This window comes from Microcaecilia unicolor, unplaced genomic scaffold (assembly GCF_901765095.1).
Source record: "Microcaecilia unicolor unplaced genomic scaffold, aMicUni1.1, whole genome shotgun sequence".
Taxonomy (NCBI): Eukaryota; Metazoa; Chordata; class Amphibia; order Gymnophiona; family Siphonopidae; genus Microcaecilia; species Microcaecilia unicolor.
The window spans coordinates 23,721-47,203 of record NW_021963274.1 but is presented as its reverse complement, the minus strand read 5'-3'; the positions used below and the strand labels follow the sequence as shown (position 1 = coordinate 47,203).

General features: G+C 46.3%; 1 protein-coding gene across 1 annotated transcript; it reads left to right on the top strand.

The window, feature by feature from the left end:
* Positions 1-427: 427 nt before the first annotated feature.
* On the top strand, positions 428-16,757 carry LOC115459133 (1,2-dihydroxy-3-keto-5-methylthiopentene dioxygenase-like). The gene is made up of 4 exons (XM_030189006.1): positions 428-894; positions 7,224-7,343; positions 12,880-13,059; positions 16,191-16,757. The coding sequence occupies exons 1-4, from the start codon at positions 775-777 to the stop codon at positions 16,308-16,310; spliced, it is 540 nt and encodes a 179-aa protein (XP_030044866.1). The 5' UTR covers positions 428-774; the 3' UTR covers positions 16,311-16,757.
* Positions 16,758-23,483: the final 6,726 nt, after the last annotated feature.

The window sequence follows — 23,483 nt, the reverse complement described above, 5'->3', positions numbered from 1 at the left end:
ATAGCGCTACTAAACTCCCTCCCAGATCCAAGGCCCCCCTCTCCTTCCGTCCATCCGACTGAATTCCAAGGCCCCCCTCCGTCCCTCCCTCCGAATTGCAAAAGCGATCTTGTTCTTACTTCGTTGGGGGTTGGCGAGAGCAGCATGCAGAAGAGAACGCAGGGAAAAGCGTGCAGGCTCCCGCTTCAGCCTTCCCTCGTTGTCTGTGGTCCCGCCCTCAAAGGCGGGACCAGAGCTGAGAGACAGACAACGAGGGAAGGCTGAAGCGGGAGCCTGCACGCTTTTTACTGCGTCTGCGTGCTGCTCTCGCCGTAACCCCCGACGAAGTAAGAAGTGAACTGAACAAGATCGCTTATTCGCTTTTGCAATTCGGAGGGAGGGACGGAGGGGCGACCACCCACGGACTCGGCGCCGGGCCCCCCTGGAGGCCCGGGGACTTTTGTCCCCCCCTGTCCCCCCCTCTCGGCGGCCCTGGTTCTTCCACGAGTACCTTCTTTTGACTATTCTGTTTGCTGTACAGTTAGCAGCACTGTCCGTTTTTTTCTGCGTGAGCCCTTTGTGAACTTTGCAGCGAATCTCAAACCTACGATTACTCAATAGCTTCTGATGAAAACGAGCAGAATCATAACAAAGCTAGGCCTCCGTGCGCTGTCTCCTCCCTCCTGTCCCGAGACCGGAACGTTCTCCTCTTTCTCCTCCTCCTTTATTGGCCCGTCCGGCGTGTAGTCTAAATAGTAGTAGTAGTACCGAGCGCGGGCCGCAGTAGCCGGCGCCATGGTAGTCGCGTGGTACATGGATGAGTCCCAGGAGGACCAGCGGAAACCGCATCAGCTTCAGCCGAACAGACCGGTCAGCTGCGAGGAGCTGCGGCAGCTCGGGGTCCGTTCCTGGAAGGTAGGTAAGAAGCAGCAGCCTAACGTACGTACCCCATTATAGGAGAAGAGACTCCTTCGCTTATCTAACCCTGGGAGGGAGTTTACTGCGTGCACGCTTCTTTCCTTTTATTTTGGGTCAGACAGACTTCCAGTTTAGTGGTTGAAAAAAAAAAATCTCTCCGTATTTCTCTTTTCCATCTCTAGACTTACTTCTTTCCAGGTTTAGCTTTACTAACTGATGGTGTCTTCTCAGTCGTTTTGGTCTGGGTCCGTCTTGGCAGAAAGAACCATTTCATTATTGAGGTTTGGTGAGGTTTTTTTCCCACCCAATCCAGCCTAAAAACAGCCCAAAACCCGCCCAAACTCAAACCCCGCCCCTGACACCCCCCCCCGCCATCACCTGCCCCGCCTCCCCGTCACTAACCCCGCCCAAAACGTCACTAACCCCGCCCAAAACGTCACTAACACCGCCCCACGCGGCCGAAAAAAACGCCTGAAAAACCGCGGAAAAGAAAAAAAAAGCCCAAAAAACCGCGACCCGCTGCGGGCAAAAATTTCCCGCGGCGGGTCGCGGAAAACTGCCCAATTGGGCGGTAAAACCGCCCACCTGGCAACACTGGTGAGGTCCCAGGGCACTGGAGCATATGACAGCAAGGCGGGGTCAGTGCATCGGTCCTACTGACAAAAGCATTACAGCTTTATTTATGTATTTTTATTTAGGGGTGAGGGTAGGGTTACCATATTTTGCCCCCCCCCCCCCCAAAGGAGGACATGTGCCCCTCCCCCTTTCACATAAGTACATAAGTAATGCCACACTGGGAAAAGACCAAGGGTCCATCGAGCCCAGCATCCTGTCCACGACAGCGGCCAATCCAGGCAAGCTTCCCAAACGTACAAACATTCTATACATGTTATTCCTGGAATTGTGGATTTTTCCCAAGTCCATTTAGTAGTGGTTTATGGACTTGTCCTTTAGGAATCTGTCTACCCCCTTTTTAAACTCTGCCAAGTTAACCGCCTTCACCACGTTCTCCGGCAACGAATTCCAGAGTTTAATTACGCGTTGGGTGAAGAAACATTTTCTCCGATTTGTTTTAAATTTACTACACTGTAGTTTCATCACATGCCCCCTAGTCCCTCACTCCGCCCCCTGTCACATTTTCCCCTCCCCCATGTCACACACCCCGTCACCCCTCTCCCCTTACCTAACCACTGCTCTGGTGGTCTAGTGATCACTTCGGGGCAGGAAAGAGCCCCCTCTTTCCTGCCCGGAGCGCTGCCCTGCATGCTTCCTACCTGTTCGTGATCGCGGTGCCGATTCAAAATGGCCGCCAAGAGTTGGCTGGCCATAGAGGGTCATGTCACGGCTCACAATGTCAGAGCCATGGCTACGTTGGTAGCCCACTTGAGGTCAGCCTCCGTTGAAAAAATTTGCAAGTCTGCAGTGTGGTCTTCAGTCCAGGCATTCACATTACACTACTGCCTTGAGCAGGATACTCAACGTGACAGTCGGTTTGGGCAGTGTTGCAGAATCTGTTTGGGGTCTAGAATCCAACTCCACCCTTTAGGCCCATTTTATTCTGTTCCACGCTGCACTCTCATTTGGATTGTATATAGTTTCAGGTTTAATCTGTGTTATGTCCTCACTGTTGCGAGGCCCAGTTGACCAATGTTTGTTGTTTTTAGTGAGCCTGGATGCTAGGGGTTCCCACTTGTGAAAATTATAAGCCTGTTTGTCCTTGGAGAATGTGCAGTTACTTCCCTGTAGCAGGTGTTCTCCGAGGACAGCAGGCTTTATATTCCCACAATCGCTCCCACCTTCCCTTGTCTACTTCGTAGTTTTTCATTTTATTTGTTGCTGTAGTATTAAACTGAGGAGACCACGGTCTTGCGGCTGGTGGGAAGGCACTTGCGCATGAGCGGTGGAGCATGTCTCACGCTCCACAAAGCTTTCATTAGACTTTTTTAAATTCTGGACTGAGCGACACGGGTCAGCGTCACCCACTTGTGAGAATATAAAGCCTGCTGTCCTCAGAGAACACCTGCTACAGGTAAGTAAGTACCTGTGCTATTTGTAAGGGTAGGCTAAATGCAGTTCATTTTCCAATCATTGGTCTAAAAAAACCTCTCCCCTTTTTAAAATAGTAGCAATGCACTTAAATCTTTTTCTTTCAAATATATTTTAATAAACTCATATGAACCATTTAAATCCACATTTGTGTTACATGCAGTATATACAAAACTTACCTTGTCAAAACGTTGTCATGTAGGACCATAACTGTGGATCCTTGAATCCCATGTCTCTATAGTGGTCTTGCCGTTTCGCACAATGGCTTCATCAGGGGACAAATACAAGACAATTATAACATGTTCACCAGCATATTCATTGATGACATGACTCTATATTGTACTGTGGACTTCAGTCATACTCTCTTAAATCAGAATGGATGTTTGATGATTTAGGAGAGTTTGATAGAGGTCCACAGTACAGTTATGGTTGTCTTGTATTTGTCCCCTGAAGACATTGTGGAAAATGGTAAGGTCACCGTAGGGACATGGGATTGAAGGATCCACAGTTATGGTCCTATATGACAACGTTTTGACAAGATAAGTTTTATATATACTATATATAACATAAATATGGATTTAAGTGGTTCATGTGAGTTCATGCTTAAACAAAGCAAAGTAATTACAGACAGAACAGTGTCTTAAGAAATCTTCTCCTAAATAAACATTGAAAAACCTTACACCTCCCCACCCCAAATCCCCCAGCCACCCTCCACAACTAACCAAAATTACCCTGCACAAACCTCCCCCCCTCCAAACTTAAAAAAATGACATCAATTACAGCACCAGAGGACCTGTGTTCTTATGGCTCTCCGAACATCAGCCAACAGACATAGAGGAAAACCCCAAATTCTATCACCCCCTCCCTCTCCCAGCTGTGAAGCTGAAGAAGTAAAATAACTGGTTTCTATATTGAGGAGCAAACTGCGTCCATGTGAGTTTATTAACATAGATTTGAAAAAAAAAAAAGATTTAAGGGGCCTTTTTACAAAGCAGCATAGGGCTACCGTGGCAATGATGTGCAGCAAATTGGCACTACAAGTAGGCTACCGCAGGAGCCTGGCGGTCGTACCGGTGTGTGCTGTGTGCCATTTCCAGTGCTGAAAAATTTTTTTTTCAGCAGTGGGGGCTTACCTCGCAGTAATTGGACAGTACCGCATGCTGCCCAATTACCGCCAGGTTAGCTCGGGAGCCCTTACCGCCTCCTAAATAGGAGGCGGTAAGGGCTCCCCCAGGAAATGGCCATGCGCCAAGTGCTTAACTTACCATGTGGCCATTTCCATTTTTAAAAAATCCTTTTACCCACTACGGTAAAAGGGAGCCTCCATGTTCGGCAAACCCATACGCCGACGCCACTGCAGGGATCCTTTTACCGCAGCTTGGTAAAAGGACACCTAAATGCATTATTATTATTTAAAAAAAAGGGGGGAGGTTTTTTTTAGAAGAGTGATTGAAAAATGAGCTCAATGTAAGCCACCCTTATACTGTTTTATAGCAGTTTAAGAAGGTAGGCTGGCAGCTACTGAGGTCTTTCCCTCCCTCTAAAGTAGATGAGTCATTTTGATTTACTCTCTTTGTAAAAACATGATGGCTTCCCCCTTCTGCTTGGACCTTTAAACTGGTGCCAGAGTCAGACAAAAAAGCACCGCATTTAGGGCCTCTTGTACTAAACCGTGCTAGCGATTCCTCTCATTTGCTGCACGGGAATCGGTAGCGCAGTTTAGTAAAAGAGGCCCGTAATGTGCTTTTTAGCAATCACAGTACTACCAACTTTGCCACACTAATATATGATATACCGCCTATCAAAAAGGACAATCTGGGTGGTTTACCTCTAAAATTGAACATAAAAAGGGAGAAACGAAAGGAACCTAGGTTACAATTTAAAACATAATAAAATCTAGATCTACTAAACACCTATTCCACTAAGGGGGATATCTGGTAGGAAAGGGGAAATAGACAAGACAAGGCTAGACTTGATTTGTATGCACTTGTTATTTGACAGTTAAATGTCATTTGAAAAACAGACCACACTGAAGTGTAAATGGAGTATTTGTTGTGAATTTTGGATTTTCTGGTGCTGGGAGTGTGCAGGACATCTCAGACTTTTGAAAGGGGTACTGTAGTCACAGAAAGTCGAGAACCATTCTAGTAGAACGCTACTGCGTTTAGGCCAGGGCGCTACACTCTAGCACACGAGTGAGGAAATACAGGAGGCCAAGTACCGCTATTTCTATAGTCTGCCTGGCTTTTCTGTCTGGAGTAATCATGTTGTCTTAGCTTTAATTCTTTATGGGGTGATATTGGAGAGGACAAACCCCAACCCATTACTTTCCTCACCTAGAAATAGTTTGAGTACTGATATTTTCCAATAGCAGCAAAATATCGTTAGCAATATAAACAAAAAAATAAGGTCTTGCCTATTTGTTTTGATTTTAATTCTGTTGTTGCTGTTGTGTTGGGATGTGAATATTTCTGTATCTTAAAATTAGGATTTTGTGGCTGTTTAAGCTGTGCAAGGGGAAAAGTCAGTCAAAGTTGGTGTGATTGAAATGCAAACAACCTGATGAAACAGTTCAAAGGTAGTGTCCAACAGACTTAATTTGGTCCCATATTCTTGATCCTGGAAGAGTGCCCAATGTTGGATTTTATTGATTTTGCCATGTTTGATGTAGCAGAAATAAGTTCACTCACTCGTACCGGTGTAAGGCTGTGGAGCCCAATCTTGGCTGCCAAGAGAGGATGGCTAGGCTATTTTTTCTTATTACTGGATACAATTTGCCAGTGATTGTATATTTATGAATTATTTTGTAAGATTTATTTACTACCTTTTTGAAGGAATTCACTCAAGACGGTGTACAGCAAGAATAAGTCAAACAGTAAAAATATTCAAACAATACAAGGTATGGCATAGTATACTTACAGTGTCAACATAGAATATATAGATAGGTAAGAGAGGAGTAAGAAAATAAAGGGACTAATTTAAGAAAGTTGCACATGAGATCAGAAAGGTGCTTGAATATTATAAATTTAGCTATATAATTTTGCAGAAAGGATTTTTCAGCTGGATTATGGATGATGTGCAGCTGCATTTTGTTTCCTATTTGAAGCTTGTGGTTTTTTGTTTTTTTTTAGCTTGGCATTGTCTTTGCTGGGGGCTTCCTTTGGTGTCAGAATTGATATTCTTTAATTAGAAAATCATTTGTAGCTCCTTATAAAGTGATTGTAAACTGTAAAATATCCTTGAATGGATTCTGTTCTCATACCAGTTTACCTTTACTTCCTTTGCTACATTTTAGTGGGGAGGAAAGGGGTCATGGATTTGATATACTGCTTTTCTGTTTGGCCTGGGAGTTTCCTCCTACTCTTTTGGCCTTCAAGTTCAGTGAGGATCAGGGCTGGGATCTGGTGCCATGAACTTCCATCTATGCCTGCCTGGAGATTTTCCTCTATTATAAATTCACGTCCCAGCTATTAGTCCAGCCATTACAATGGCCGTCCGTGGCAAGTAGCCATGCATCAGGGCTCCTTCCAATACTCTACAATCATGGTCCCTAACTCTGGCCATTGGGTGTTACTGTTCACAGGGACTATGACTCCCCCTCCCCGGGCCTTTGGGTGCAGCCTCTGCAACATCCATCCCTTTTCTAGGCAACATGAGTGGTGGAAGACCTGAGCTGGAAATTGAGTCCATGTTCTTTGCATGGCATCGTAGAGTGCTGTCACTGGGCTGTTCTCTGAGTCTGACGTCCTGCACGTCAGCATGCAACAGAACAAAGACTTTTTTGACTGTGAGAACAATTGTGGGTTTATCTAGATTTTCACATGTGACACCTGCTCTTAAGCAACTACACTGGCTTCCAGTGGCACAAAGGATTAATTTTAAGGTGCTGACAATTGTTCATCAGGCGTTGTTTGCTTCTGCTCCATTTTACCTGACGCATGCACTGCGGGTGTATCATCCCAGACACATGTTAAGATCAGAATCTACTATGTGTATTTCTGTTGATGCAGTAATGCAATTGTGATATTCTTCGGTTTTTGTGTCAGCTGGAATCTCCTTGTGGAATGAACTATCGGCGATGCTGTGACCTTAAGCAGTTTTAAAAAACTGCTGAGTAATGTTTTTGTATTTACAGTTGATTATGAATGTTTTTATGGAAACCACCTAGTTATAGGTGGTCTATAGGTTTTAAAAATAAATAAATAATAAATATATGCTGTGCTCATTATGGATTTACTGGTGAGGATCTCAGAATAAGTGTCTTATGTTCTTCATTTCAGTTAGATGCAGACAGTTATGAGACCGATCCACATTTGGCATGGATACGGAAAGAGGAAAATTATTCCTGGATGGATATCATAACTATCCATAAAGACAAGCTACCCAACTATGAAGAAAAGGTAACTTTGCTTACATGTGAATTGCTTCTAGAGATAAAGACAGCAAGAAGACTGATACATTTCTTTGGCTGGCAAGGGAATTTAGATTGGGGAGAGTATGGGATTGGGTTTGATATAAAGGAATCAGAGTTTTAGTAGTGGGGAGCATATGAGACATACCAACATATTTCTGTGTAGAAACGTCCACTGGTGTTGAGGAGCTTACAGTTAGCAGCACAAGTGAATATTGCGGCCACTGAAGGTTTATGGTCTGGGGTGCTGTGGTAGTAATGAGCAGGGAACAGTAGACTGAGGGGAGAGGGAATTTGTAGGATGGAGAAGCAATGGTAGACGGTGGAAGGTTTCAATGATAGAGCTGTCCCGGAGTATGGCAGTAGGCAGAAACAAGCTATCCACCTATTTAAAAATCTTGGCCAGTTGGCAACCCTAGGGAGGATAGATGAGTGAATAGTGGGGAACGAGAGTAAGTTATGGGAGATATGTGAATGAGCAGTGGCATTCTGGGATAGGAGAGAGTGAGCAATTGGGTCCAAGGAAGCAGGGGCCAAAGTGAACAATGAGGCTTTCAGAAAGAGGGTTGGAAAAGGATAGTGTTTGTTAATATGGAGCAGTTGTTTTAATCCCTGATTTAAATCCTTTTTAAGATACAAGTTCTTTGGATATATACATGGGGTCCAAACGAGAGAGGCCCTTCCGCAGCATTACATAAGATATTATTGTCATAACTTATAAATGTGCATCTTGAGGATTATTGTAGATACAAATCTAAATAAGACCCCCTAAATCTCTGCTGCATCACATATCATTTTGCAACTTGAGCTAGACAGACCATTATATCCTTTATTTCTTTTATTTTGCAACTGTAATCCTCACTTTAATAATATTACAGTTATTGCAACTCAGACTGTGTAGGTTTTCCTTTGAAATACATTCAGAAGCTATGGTATATTCAGAATGCCACTAAGCTTAAACTGACAGGATCATATTAAACCCACTCTTAAGATGACTACATTGGCTACTTACTAGATGACTTTTAAAGACTTAGGACCTTATTTGAAGAATCATCTTATGTTTTTTTTATTCTCCTGCTAGGACCACGTGGATCTAGAATGGAGCATTTCTTCAGGCCATCTCTTGTGCTTACAGTTGTATCCTCAACCCCTTACAAGCTTTACAACACTGTAAACATTGTGGACTATCAGAAATTTAGAAAATGAGTAAAGGACATGGCTGTTTATAGTAACATAGTAGATGACGGCAGAAAAAGACCTGCACGGTCCATCCAGTCTGTCCAACAAGACAACTCATGTGTGCTACTTTTTGTGTATACCCTACTTTGATGATTTGTACCTATGCTCTTCAGGGCACAGACCGTATAATTCTGCCCAGCACTATCCCCGTCTCCCAACCACCAGCCCCACCTCCCAACCACCTGCTCTGGCACAGACCGTATAAGTCTGCCCAGCACTATCCCCGCCTCCCACCACTGGCTCTGGCACAGACCGTATAAGTCTGCCCAGCACTATCCCCGCCTCCCACCACCGGCTCTGGCACAGACCGTGTAAGTCTGCCCAGCACTATCCCTGTCTCCCATCACTGGCTCTGGCACAGACCGTATAAGTCTGCCCAGCACTATCCCCGTCTCCCAACCACCAGCCCCACCTCCAAACCACCTGCTCTGGCACAGACCGTATAAATCTGCCCAGCACTATCCCCGCCTCCCAACCACCGGCTCTGGCACAGACTGTATAAGTCTGCCCAGCACTATCCCCGCCTCCCACCACCGGCTCTGGCACAGACCGTGTAAGTCTGCCCAGCACTATCCCTGTCTCCCATCACTGGCTCTGGCACAGACCGTATAAGTCTGCCCAGCACTATCCCCGCCTCCCAACCACCGGCTCTGGCACAGACTGTATAAGTCTGCCCAGCACTATCCCCGCCTCCCACGACCGGCTCTGGCACAGACCGTGTAAGTCTGCCCAGCACTATCCCTGTCTCCCATCACTGGCTCTGGCACAGACCGTATAAGTCTGCCCAGCACTATCCCCACCTCCCACCACCGGCTCTGGCACAGACCGTATAAGTCTGCCCAGCACTATCCCTGCCTCCCAACCTCCAGTCCCGCCTCCCACCACTGTCTCTGGCACAGACCGTATAAGTCTGCCCCGCACTATCCCCGCCTCCCAACCTCCAGCCCCACCTCCCACTACCGGATCTGCTATCCAATCTCGGTTAAGCTCCTGAGGATCCATTCCTTCTGAACAGGATTCCTTTATGTTTATCCCACATGGCTGTTTATTTAGCATGTAATTAACTTTAGGTTATTTTAATCTATATTTTCTTAGATAACTTTTTAACTGACTCAGATTAAAGGCTCTTTTGTCTAATTTCTTTATGATATTCTGTTCAGTATGATTTATTTAATTGTGGTGTGCTTTATTGAGTTATAGTCTGATTTTATTGAGTATTGTGATTTGGATAATGGAATTATGTACTATCGCTGTCCTTGAGTATTGTATTCAATTCTGGTCGCCGCATCTCAAGAAAGATAAAGTAGAATTGGAAAAGGTGACACGAAGGGCGACTAAAATGATAGCGGGGATGAGACAACTTCCCTATGAAGAAAGACTAAGGAGGCTAGGGCTTTTCAGCTTGGAGAAGAGACGGCTGAGGGGAGACATGATAGAGGTATATAAAATAATGAGTGGAGTGGAACAGGTGGATGTGAAGCGTCTGTTCACGCTTTCCAAAAATACTAGGACTAGGGGGCATGGATGAAACTACAGTGTAGTAAATTTAAAACAAATCGGAGAAAAGTTTTCTTCACCCAACGCATAATTAAACTCTGGAATTCGTTGCTGGAGAACGTGGTGAAGGTGGTTAGCTTAGCAGAGTTTAAAAAGGGGTTAGATGGTTTCCTAAAGGACAAGTCCATAAACCACTACTAAATGGACTTGGGAAAAATCCACAATTCCAGGAATAACATGTATAGAATGTTTGTACGTTTGGGAAGCTTGCCAGGTGCCATTGACCTGGATTGGCAGCTGTCGTGGACAGGATGCTGGGCTCGATGGACCCTTGGTCTTTTCCCAGTGTGGCATTACTTATGTACTTTTACAAGCCCTATTCACATTTGAGATGTGCATACACTAGCACTTAAATGTTTTATCATGCATGAATGTCTAAGTCCCAATTTTTAGGAAGTTGGGATATTCATGTGAATGTCAAGGGGGTGTGGACCGTGTGTCTGAGTGAGACAAGGGCATTGCAGGCAAATACATTTATTCTCCATTCCAGAAGGGAACTAAATGTCTATGTCTTAGAAGACTGACATTGGGAGTTACACCTGCTATCAAACATGTTTGAGATTTGGCAAACTGCTTCTATTGAGCAGCACTCCACTAGAGGGATTAGAGGAGGTTTCCTCAATCCCCCAGTGGTTTTGTCCCTCCCCCCTCCCAAATGCCAAACTGGCAAGGGAAAGTGGTCTCCAGTGGCGTAGCTACGTGGGGCCACAGGGGCCTGGGTCCCACAAAATTTCCTCTGGGCCCCTGGATTTGCTGACGGGGATCCCCAACCCCTGCCAGCTGAAGCCTTGTCCAGCGGCGGTCTCTGGCATTGCCACGTTGCCTGCCCTGCTCTGTTTTCCCCTTCATGTCCGGCACGCTCCTTTTAGTGACAGCAGAGAAGGCAACATGGTGGCGCCAGAGACTGGCGCTGGACAAGGCTTCTGCTGGCAGCGGTTGGGGAACCCTGCCAGCCAAGGTATTTGCTGCGGGGGGGGGGGGGGGGGGTGCGATATACCAAAATGTGCCCCCCCTACCTTTGGCTCTGGCCCCCTCCTACTGCGAGGTCTGGCTATGCCCCTGCTGGTCTCTATGAGAGTATCAGGATAATAAATGGTTATGTTTCCAAAATTACAAAGATGATAACATGTATATGCCAGCACATACCCGTTTATATGCTGGCTGTGAGCACATTGTTATTTTTTTTTACATCTGTTTTGTTAAAATGGATGTTTATGCTGCATGCACATGGTATATAAAGCATGCGCATGGTATATAAATGTCCTTCCCTTGTATTTTGGAACAGGCTCTATGTTGGCAGATTCTGTTCTAAAATACTGATGAAACTTGAGATGTACCAACCTGTCTAAAATAGGACTGTGTGTGTGTTTTTTTTTTACATGCTTGTAAACCTGCCTTGAGCAATTCCATGGAAAGGGGCTACATTTCAGCACATTTTATGATTCAGTTTCTTTGTAAACCAACCAAAATGATTCCTGTCGACAAAATATATGTATAGCAACTGAGTTAAAAGCTAAAATCCTATATAATAATTTGCATTTGCACCTCCACCTCAGACTGGATGCCTGGGTTCGTAACACAGTTCCCATTGGTCTGCCCTGGGGATGACGTCACAGGGCAGACCAATGGGAAGTGAGAGGGGAGGGAAGCCAGCACCAGCCACCGGAGGTGAGTACAGAATCGGGCCCCCGAGTTCCATAACCCCCTCCCTCCTTCCACTCCCATCCGAGTTCCACGGCCCCCCTCTCCTGGGAGTTCCACCGCCCTGAGTTCCATGCCCCCTTACCTCCCTCCCTCCTTCAACTGCCGTCCGAGTTCCACGCCCCCCCCTCTCCTCCGAGTTCCACCGCCCCGCGCCTCCCTCCCTCTCTCTCTGTGGCCTCCAAGTGCAAGCAGGATGTGTGCGGCAGCCCCTCCCCTTCATAAGTGCTAAGTGCCGGCTGTTCTTTAAAACATTTTACCTCCTGGTCCGCTGACAACAGTGAAGTGGAGCAGGCAAGGCGCATCAGACTGCCTTCTCTTCTGTTTCACCTGTGCCTCTGGTCCTGCCCTTCCGCAAACAGGAAATGAGGGCGGGACCAGAGGCAGAGCTGAAACAGAAGGCAAAAGTGAAGTCAGTCTGAAGCGCCGTGCCGTGCCTGCTCGACTTCACTGTTGCTGGTGGACCACGAGGTAAAACGTTTTACAGAACAGCTGGCGCTTACGAATGGGAGGGGCTGCCACACACGTCCTGCTTCCACTGGGAGGTCACACACAGAGAGGGAGGGAGGCACGGGGTTGTGGAACTTGGACGACAGTGGGTGCATGGAACTCGGAGGGCATGGGACGCGGGAGGGGGACGAGAGAGAGGGGAGGGGGACCTGGAACTCGACTGGGAGGGGGCTCCTTGAACTCGACCGGGAGGGGAGGGCCGGACCTGGAACTCGAAGGGGAGGGGCCTGTAACTCGGGGGGAGGGGGGTCCTGGAACTCGGAGGATAGGGATGGGTGCCTGGAACTCAGAGGACAAGGAGGGAGGCAGGTTGGGGGGCATGGAACTCGGAGGGGAGGGGAGCTGGAACTCGGAGGAGAGAGGGAGGGAGGGGCCCCTGGAACCTTGCTAGCACCTGTTTCATTTCTGTTGGAAACAGGCCTCTTTTACTAGTAATATAAAATTGTTGTGAGGTTTGGATACAGCAGGCTTAATTTTGTTATCAAGCAGAGTGAAAAACTGTTTATCTTCCATTGTAGATAAAAATATTCTTTGAAGAGCATCTACACCTGGATGATGAAATTCGCTACATCCTGGATGGAAGTGGATACTTTGATGTAAGAGATAAAGAGGACAAGTGGATTCGAATCTACATGGAGAAAGGAGATATGATCACGCTTCCTGCTGGCATTTATCATCGCTTTACTCTGGATGAAAATGTGTGTAAAACAGGGCTAGCTCAATGTTTATTTATTTATTTAATATGTATTTACCCAAGGACAGCATAGGGGCTCTTGATCTGAAATCAGTTTGGGTGAAACTGAGCGTTGCACTGTCTTTGTTAATGGTAACTCCTGCCCATTGTGGATCTTTTTGGTTCCACCTGGCTCGGTTGCCATTTTCATCCCTATGACTATTTATGCATTTGTTGCCAAGTAACACACAAAGTGGTGAAAGGAATTATTACATAGTACAAAAGAGAAATAACAAAGACAGTTCAAAGACTGTAGGGCTGATAAATACTCTGTTCAGATTACGTTTCTGTCCTGGTGGCAGGACACATTTTGCTGCTATAGTTGCTGTTTCTCCTACTTCACCTAGAAATGTTTGCTCGTTTATTTATGGAAGCTGTTTGTTTTCTTTGTCAGCTTTGTGATTTGTGTATTTCTGTTGTGTTGGGTATTATGAGCACTTTAAGAAGGAAATGTATTTATCTTAAGTGTTGCTGGCTTCTTGGGGTTCCCAGTTTAGTTTTTAATCTGCATATTTCAGTTTCTGTGGTCAATTCTCTATTTGATGAAGGTCTTTCTTTGTTCTGTGTGTATGGCACAGGTGAGGTAGTTTCAATGTAGCGATCAGTAGTGGTCTGCGCTCTTAATCATACTAAGAACTCTTAAAGCCAGCATTGTGAATGCCTTCATTTTTCTCAATTTTTTTTTTCTGTGTTCATTTGTAGGGATTGGCCAGAACATAAAACTGATCATATTTACAGCGAGCCTGCAAACTAAGGGCCCTGTTTACTAAAGCGCATTAGTATTTTTAATTAGCATGCACGTTAACCATGTAGGCGCCTATAGGGATATTGTAGGCATGTACATGGTTAATGTGTGTTAAAAATGTTAAGGCGCCTATAACAGGGCTTAGTAAACAGGGCCCTAAGATGCTACAGTACAATAATGCGTGCTCTTGCATTTCTGATTCTTTTATAAATGTGTAGTTTGATTATTTTCTCAACTCTGATCACACAGCACCCTCTAGTGTCTGTGAGGCTGCAGTTAGCAGCTGTCTTTTTTTTTCTATATATATATATATATATACAGTGGGGGAAATAAGTATTTGATCCCTTGCTGATTTTGTAAGTTTGCCCACTGACAAAGACATGAGCAGCCCATAATTGAAGGGTAGGTTATTGGTAACAGTGAGAGATAGCACATCACAAATTAAATCCGGAAAATCACATTGTGGAAAGTATATGAATTTATTTGCATTCTGCAGAGGGAAATAAGTATTTAATCCCTCTGGCAAACAAGACCTAATACTTGGTGGCAAAACCCTTGTTGGCAAGCACAGCGGTCAGACGTCTTCTGTGGTTGATGATGAGGTTTGCACACATGTCAGGAGGAATTTTGGTCCACTCCTCTTTGCAGATCATCTCTAAATCATTAAGAGTTCTGGGCTGTCGCTTGGCAACTCGCAGCTTCAGCTCCCTCCATAAGTTTTCAATGGGATTAAGGTCTGGTGACTGGCTAGGCCACTCCATGACCCTAATGTGCTTCTTCCTGAGCCACTCCTTTGTTGCCTTGGCTGTATGTTTTGGGTCATTGTCGTGCTGGAAGACCCAGCCACGACCCATTTTTAAGGCCCTGGCGGAGGGAAGGAGGTTGTCACTCAGAATTGTACGGTACATGGCCCCATCCATTCTCCCATTGATGCGGTGAAGTAGTCCTGTGCCCTTAGCAGAGAAACACCCCCAAAACATAACATTTCCACCTCCATGCTTGACAGTGGGGACGGTGTTCTTTGGGTCATAGGCAGCATTTCTCTTCCTCCAAACACGGCGAGTTGAGTTCATGCCAAAGAGCTCAATTTTTGTCTCATCTGACCACAGCACCTTCTCCCAATCACTCTCGGCATCATCCAGGTGTTCACTGGCAAACTTCAGACGGGCCGTCACATGTGCCTTCCGGAGCAGGGGGACCTTGCGGGCACTGCAGGATTGCAATCCGTTATGTCGTAATGTGTTACCAATGGTTTTCGTGGTGACAGTGGTCCCAGCTGCCTTGAGATCATTGACAAGTTCCCCCCTTGTAGTTGTAGGCTGATTTCTAACCTTCCTCATGATCAAGGATACCCCACGAGGTGAGATTTTGCGTGGAGCCCCAGATCTTTGTCGATTGACAGTCATTTTGTACTTCTTCCATTTTCTTACTATGGCACCAACAGTTGTCTCCTTCTCGCCCAGCGTCTTACTGATGGTTTTGTAGCCCATTCCAGCCTTGTGCAGGTGTATGATCTTGTCCCTGACATCCTTAGACAGCTCCTTGCTCTTGGCCATTTTGTAGAGGTTAGAGTCTGACTGATTCACTGAGTCTGTGGACAGGTGTCTTTCATACAGGTGACCATTGCCGACAGCTGTCTGTCATGCAGGTAACGAGTTGATTTGGAGCATCTACCTGGTCTGTAGGGGCCAGATCTCTTACTGGTTGGTGGGGGATCAAATACTTATTTCCCTCTGCAGAATGCAAATAAATTCATATACTTTCCACAATGTGATTTTCCGGATTTAATTTGTGATGTGCTATCTCTCACTGTTACCAATAACCTACCCTTCAATTATGGGCTGCTCATGTCTTTGTCAGTGGGCAAACTTACAAAATCAGCAAGGGATCAAATACTTATTTCCCCCACTGTAGTTCCCCCCCCCCCCCCCCCCTTTTTTTTTGTTGTTGTGTTTTTTGTTACTGAGTAGGTTTTAGTTTTCCTAAGATCCATAACACTGGGGTCTGATCCCAGAGAAGAAGCACAGAGTTTGAGACTTTTAATTTAAATTTTAAAGGTGTAGCCCTGGGACTACATAATAAAAGAAATATACCCATGCGTTAGCAGGCAGCAACTGGCGCACTGCACAGAAATGTTATAAAAAGTTGTACTATTAGTTGTAAGCTTTTAAAATATTATAATTAACAGTGTTAGTGGAAATTGAGATATGTGTACAAAATGGAATTTATGTTGCATACTTTGGAGCTATTTCACACACTCAGTTCCTCAAGGTATCAGCTTGTCGCTTCTTTCAGTTTTTATCCTAATTAGAAAAGGAAATGATTGCAGTGTTAATTTTTTTGGTTTGTAGAATTATGTGAAAGCAATGAGACTCTTTGTGGGAGAGCCAGTGTGGACACCATACAACCGACCAGCTGACCAGTTTGAGGCTCGACAGAAGTATGTGCACAGTTTGGCACAGACAGCGTAATAACTGCCACTCAGTTGATAAGTGTCAGGAGAATACAGCACCAGCACAAAGAAAAAAACAATACTCCAAAATATCCTTAGTATATTAGTGAAATGATGTAATGTATTCATGATTGGGTTTTTTCCCTACAGATTAAAAAATGTCTGTTGTGGAGTGCATAACCTGTTCAGAATTAATTACAAAGTTATAATGTACATTTACCATTATAGTGCCTAAATGATATGATGATGTTCATGCTGGTGTGGTGTCTACTAGATGACATGCATTTTTCAATGAGGCAAATGTGAAATGCTTCAAAGCAAAAATATATGGTGACTTTACCCCCTAAAATATAGAAATGCAATTGCTTGATCTTACTGCTGGTTTCCAAATTGAAAGTACTGGAATGTATGAAACGAAAATAATGCTAGAAATTAAAAACTTTTGCCCCAACTGTATAAAATCTTATTTACTTTGATATTTTTCTTAAGGTATAAATGGAACAGTCCTAAATGACTTTTACAAATTGTGGGAGCTTGTTGTGGCAGCTGTACAGAATTTATCTGAAGGGCCACTTCTGGATTAGAGAATGACATGGGGACAAAGTTTGTCCCTGTGTCCATCCCTACCCCATCTGCACAAGCCTCAAAGAGTTGTATAGTACACCACCAGAGATATAGAAAGAGATGCATATATTCCTGTACTGTTCAAAATATAAAGATGGCACATTACAGGGATGGTGTTAAGGGACTGTGACTAGGGCAACTAAAAGCCTAATGGAAGCTGAAGCAAGTGCAGCCTGGTGGTCAGCTGTGGGGTTCCCTCCCAAATTTTGGCCTTGGGGCCCCAGCCATGTCTAACATCAGCTCTGGCAGGATGTACATTTCAAATCCAACATACTCTAATCACAAACTAGAAAATAAAATTATGTTTTCTACATTTTGTTGTCTGGTCATTTTATTTTTCAAATCTTGTTGGTCTGGGGCTTTGGTTTCTGCCTCCCTCTATCTTCTCTTAACTCACTCACTAGGATCTCTTGTCCATTTGACGTTTATTCTCCAGGTCCATCATCCATCTCTGTGCCCCTTTTGTCTCCCAAATAAGCCCCTCCTGTGTCCAGTATTGCCCCTTTGTGTCCATCTGCCATACCCATGCAGCATATCGCCCCTTTGTGTCCATATGCCATCCCCATGCAGCATATCTCCCTTTTCTGTCCCTATGCCCCCCCCCCCCCCATCATTTCCTCTCTGTTTTTACCTTCCTGTGTCCAGCTTCTCCCCTCTCTTCCTCTTCCACACCAATGTGTCTTTCTCTCCTCTCCAACCCCACCCAACTTTTCTCCCTCTCTTTCTCCCCTCCCCCTTCCAGCTTCTGGCTCACCTGCCTGCCCTCCTTTCCCCTGTGGGTTCAGTATTTGACTCCTTGTGCCTTCATCTCCTTGGTCTGGCATCTTTTTCCCTTCTCTTCCCTCCTTCCTACTGTGGGTTCAGTCCCTCTCTCCATTCCTTCCAATCTCTCCTCCTCCTTCCATAGGTTCAGCACCTCTTACCCTTTCCTCCAATACACCCAGCAACCCACTCCTCCTCCTCCCATGGATCCCTTCCCGTCCTCTCTGCGGGTCTGGCATCTCTTTCTACCCGCTGCTTCTAGCTTACATTTCTCCGAGGACAAGCAGGCTGTTTGTTCTCACATGTGGGTCGATGTCCACGTTGGCCCAGGAAGCGGCAAATTTTTTGCAAGCAAAAAGGAAAAGTTTTGCCAGAGTCTTCTGGTCTGCGAGCAGCGCGCACTGCGCATGCGCGATGACTTCCTGCCCGTCGAGTGAGCATGCCTCTTCAGTTTTCTTTTCTCCATGTTGAGGTGCGGTAGGTGTTTATCTACACTCCTCTCTCAGGCCCAGGAAAGAGTCTTCGCGAGTGTTCACTATTAAAAAAAAAAAAAAGTTCCCATAGTGTTTTTTCTTTAGATTTTTTTCACTTTTTAAAGTTTCTTTAGTTTTTTCGACGTGGCCGGCTTTAGGCCACGCGGTCGGGTTATTCCTTTCTTTTGTGCCCCTTTTTCTTTTAAGAGGCACAATTGCATCATTTGATTTCGCCGAAGCCGTTTTCCCTTCCATGTCATCAAAGACACCCAGCAGATTCAAACGTTTTATTTGGTGCAACCGGACCATCTCAGGTACCGATACCCACGCCTGGTGTATCCAGTGCCTTGGGCCCGACCATAGCCCAGCTGCTTGTAGTCTGTGTCTTCGTATGAAGAAACGGACCCAAGCATCTCAAGAAGCCTAATGAGAAAAGCTTTTTTGGGGCTTGGTCTGTACCAAGGTTGGCTGCATCAGTGTTGACATGGGAAGGAGCATCAACATCAGGAGCAGAGATAATGGCTGCTGATAGACCAATTCGCGCTGGGAGCAGTCAGGCGTCAAGTAGGTCTCCACCTGCCTCGAGGCCTCCTGTTATGCAGGCTCCCCAGGACTGACCTTCGTCGGATCCGGCCCCGAGGAGACGTGAGGATTCCACGTCCTCATCGGTACCGAGGAGTCTCGATTGACGGGCATCGAGCGAAGGCGAAGAAGCACCGTCGTTCTCCTTATACTCACGGTGCCGGGAGCTCCGGGATGTTGAGAGAGTTGGCACCCGAGAAACGTCGGCACCAAGACGATCTCTCTCCCTCTATACAGGAGGTGCCAATGCGTCGGTCTTCTAGCAGCCCTGTACCTGCTCCCAAGCCTCCACAGATTCTGACACAGTCTGTTCACCCGACTCCTCAGTCTTCTCCGATGGCGGCTCTCAACGAGCACATCCGGGCCTTGTTTCCAGAACTCCTAGAAGGACTGCTACGTCAGTCAGCTTCGGTGTCAGGGGTGCTTGCACCTTCTGTACCGTCTGCTGCAGCGGTGTCTAGCCCTTCTCCTGTGGTGAGGTCCCCAACAGCGGTGCCGCCTGCCCAGGCTCAGCCCCAGCGCACTTGTTCTCGTCAACAGCGTGCGACTAAGGCCCATGCTGCTCCCCAGCAAAAGCAGGGGACGGACTTTTGACTGGCTCCAGTTAAACATAGCCTCAGTAAAAGTGTTCGTACCGGACAACTTACCAGTTGGAGGGAGGTTAATATTTTTTCACCAAAGTTGGCCTCTTATAACCTCTGACTGATGGGTTCTTCAAATAGTCCAGTTAGGATACACCCTCAATCTGGAATCCAAACCTCCAAATTGCCCACTGGGAGCTCATTCGTACAGTTCCCAGCACAAACAGGTACTTGCAGAGGAACTCTCCACCCTTCTAAAGGCCCAAGCGGTTGAACCCGTTCCACCAGGGGAAGAAGGGCTGGGATTCTATTCCAGGTACTTCCTTGTACAGAAAAAGTCAGGGGGGATGCGTCCCATCCTAGACCTAAGGGCCCTGAACAAATTCCTTGTCCAAGAAAAGTTCAGGATGGTTTCCCTGGGCACCCTTCTTTCCATGATTCAAGAGAACGATTGGCTATGCTCTCTGGACTTAAAGGATGCTTGCACACACATCTCGATACTTCCAGCTCACAGGAAGTATCTTCAGTTTTGGCTGGGAGCTCAGCACTTTCAGTAACGTGTATTGCTTTTTGTTCTGGCGTCTGCGCCGAGTGTTTACAAAGTGTCCACCGGTAGTCGCAGCGTCACTACGCAGACTGGGAGTGCATGTGTTCTCTTCTCTCGACGATTGGCTGGTGAAGAGCACCTTGGAGGCAGGCACTCTACAGTCCATGCGAATGACTATTCAGTTTCTAGAGCTATTGGGCTTCGTGATCAATTACTCCAAGTCCCATCTCACCCCAGTACAAAAGTTGGAATTCATTGGAGCTCTGTTGAACACAAGGACAGCTTGAGCTTATCTTCCCGAGGCAATGGCAGACAACCTCCTGTCCCTGGTGTCCATGGTTCGAGCGTCTCAACAGATCACGGCTCGGCAGATGTTGAGACTTCTGGGGCACATGCCGTCCACAGTTCATGTAACTCCCATGGCATGTCTACACATGTGATCAGCTCAATGGACCGTAGCTTCCCAGTGGTTTCAAACTGCGGGGGATCTAGAGGATGTAATCCAACTGCCCACTGACTTTCGGAATTCCCTTCAGTGGTGGACGATTCAATCCAATTTGACCTTGGGACGTCCATTCCAAATTCCTCAGCCACAAAAAGTGCTGACGACGGATGCATCCCTCGGGTGGGGAGCTCATGTAGATGGGCTTCACACTCAAGGAGCCTGGTCCGTTCAGGGAAAAGGTCTTCAGATCAATCTCCTGGAATTGTGAGCGATCTGGAAGGCTCTAAAGGCTTTCAGAGATCGGCTGTCCAACCAAATCATTTTGATGCAAAAAATCAGGTTGCCATGTATTATACCAACAAGCAGGGGGGCACCGGATCTCGCCCTCTGTGTCAGGAAGCCGTCCAGATGTGGCTTTGGGCTCGCCGTCACGGCATGTTTCTCCAAGCCACTTATCTAGCAGGCGTAAACAACAGTCTGGCCGACAGGCCGAGCAGGATAATGCAACCTCATGAGTGATCACTGAACATGGGTGTCGCCCGCAAGATCTTCCGAGCGTGGGGCACCCCCTCGGTGGATCTTTTTGCCACTCAGATCAATCATAAGGTCCTTCAGTTCTGTTCCAGGCTTCAGGCCCACGACAGACTAGCGTCAGATGCCTTTCTCCTGCATTGGGGAACAGGCCTTCTGTATGCCTATCCTCCCATACCTCTAGTAGGAAAGACTTTGCTGAAACTCAAGTAAGACCGGGGAATAATGATTCTCATTGCTCCCTTCTGGCCATGCCAGATTTGGTTCCCTCTTCTTCTGGAGTTGTCCTCCGAGGAACCGTGGAGATTGGAGTGTTTTCCGACCCACATCACCCAGAATGAGGGGTCACTTCTACATCCCAACCTCCAGTGTCTGGCTCTCACGGCCTGGATGTTGAGAGCTTAGAATTCGCCTCCTTAGGTCTTTCAGAGGGTGTTTCCTGAGTCTTGCTTGCTTCCAGGAAAGATTCCACTAAAAGGCGTTACTCTTTCAAATGAGGAGGTTTGCCGTCTGGTGTGACAGCAAGGCCGTAGATCCTCTATTCTTGTCCTACATAGACCCTGCTTGAATACCTTCTACGCTTATCAGAGTCTGGTCTCAAGACCAACTCCGTAAGGGTTCACTTTAGTGCGATTAGTGCTTATCATCGCCTTGTAGAGGGTAAGCCTATCTCTGGACAGCCTTTAATTGTTTGCTTCATTTTTGTCAAAGCCCCTGGTCAAACTTCCACCAGTGTCATGGGATCTCAACGTCATTCTCACCCAGCTGATGAAAGCTCCTTTTTGAGCCACTGAATTCCTGCCATCTGAAGTACTTGACCTGGAAGGTCATTTTCTTGATGGCTGTTACTTCAGCTCGTAGGGTCAGTGAGCTTCAGGCCTTAGTAGTGCATGCACCTTATATGAAGTTTCATCACAACAGAGTAGTTCTCCGCACACCCTACGTTCCTGCCAAAGGTAGTGTCGGAGTTCCCATCTGAACCAGTCAATTGTCTTGCCAACATTCTTTCCCTGTCCTCATACCCACCCGGGTGAAAGCAGTTTGCATACCTTGGACTGCAAGAGAGCATTGGCCTTTTATGTGGAGCGGATGAAGCCCTTCAGACAGTCTGCCCAGTATGTTTCTTTCGACCCCAACAGGAGGGGAGTCGCCATCGGAAAACGCACAATCTCCAATTGGCTAGCAGATTGCATTTCCTTCTCTTATGCCCAAGCTGGGCTGACTCTAGAGGGCCATGTCACGGCTCATAATGTTAGAGCCATGGCTGCGTCAGTGGCTCACTTAAAGTCAGCCTCCATTGAAGAGATTTGCAAGGCTGTAACGTGGTCTTCGGTCCACACATTCACATCTCAATACTGCCTTCAGCAGGAAACCCAACACGACAGTCAGTTTGGGCAGTCAGTGCTGCAGAATCTGTTCGGGGTTTAGAATCCAACTCCACCCCCCTAGACCCATTTTTGTTCTGTTCCAGGCTGCACTCTCAGTTAGTTGTTTATGGTTTCAGGTCAATCTATGTTATGTCCTCGCCGTTGCGAGGCCCAATTGACCTATGTTCATTGTTTTGAGTGAGCCTGGTTGATAGGGATACCCCACATATGAGAACAAGCAGCCTGCTTGTCCTTGGAGAAAGTGAAGATACTTACCTGTAGCAGGTATTCTCCGAGGACAGCAGGCTGATTGTTTTCACAAACTCGCCCACCTCCCCTTTGGAGTTGCTGTTTGTTTCTATGCTTTTTGATTTAACTGAAGAGGCACGCTCACGAGATGGGTGGGAAGTCGTCCGCGCATGTGCGGTGCGCGCTGATCGTGCGCCAGAAGACTCTGGCAAAACTTTTCCTTTTTGCGTGCAAAACATTTGCTGCTTCCTGGGCCGACGTGTACGTCAACCCCCATGTGAGAACAATCAGCCTGCTGTCCTCGGAGAATACCTGCTACAGGTAAGTATCTTCGCTTTTCCTGCAGGCCATTTTTCTACCTAGATCAGTGATAGCAAATTTCAGTCCTCCAAGTGTCACATACAGGTCTGCACAGAAACAGAGATTTGACCAAAATCCTGCTTTATTTGTATTGTCTGTCCTGAAACCCAGACCTTGTTCGCTGTTGGCCATCAATGAACTAGATGGGAGACTGAAGCAGGCTTTACTATTCGGCTGTGATCCCATTTCTATATATGCAAGGTGAAGCATGCTGAGCATGTGTAACTTGCAACAGTGGGACGTGCTCAGTTTCAGTGGTATTTTAGAAAAGGATCTGCTAATGTAGAGCTCTTTCTAAAATATATGCAGGAGTGCATGCACATTTGCCAGTATGTGCAATAGGAGCAGCCATTTTACAAATACATATGTTGAAAAAAATGAATGGCATGGACCCAGCTCTCATGTGGAGGTATTGGCACTTACACATGAAGTGGTGAGTTTGCAACTTCCATGTGTAGTTGCCTTATTTTACAAACCTAAATTTGCAAGTGCCGCCAATTAAGTAGTAAAGTTGAAATTTTTATGTGGTTTCATTTCAAAGATGAACAAAAACTTACTGTCCAGGACCTATATGAGTATTTGGCTAGATCCTGGCCACCCTCACCCCCCTCCCAAGATTCTGATCTCCCTCCCATCTCTCTGAACATCACAAAAGCCTCTTCTGATTCCCC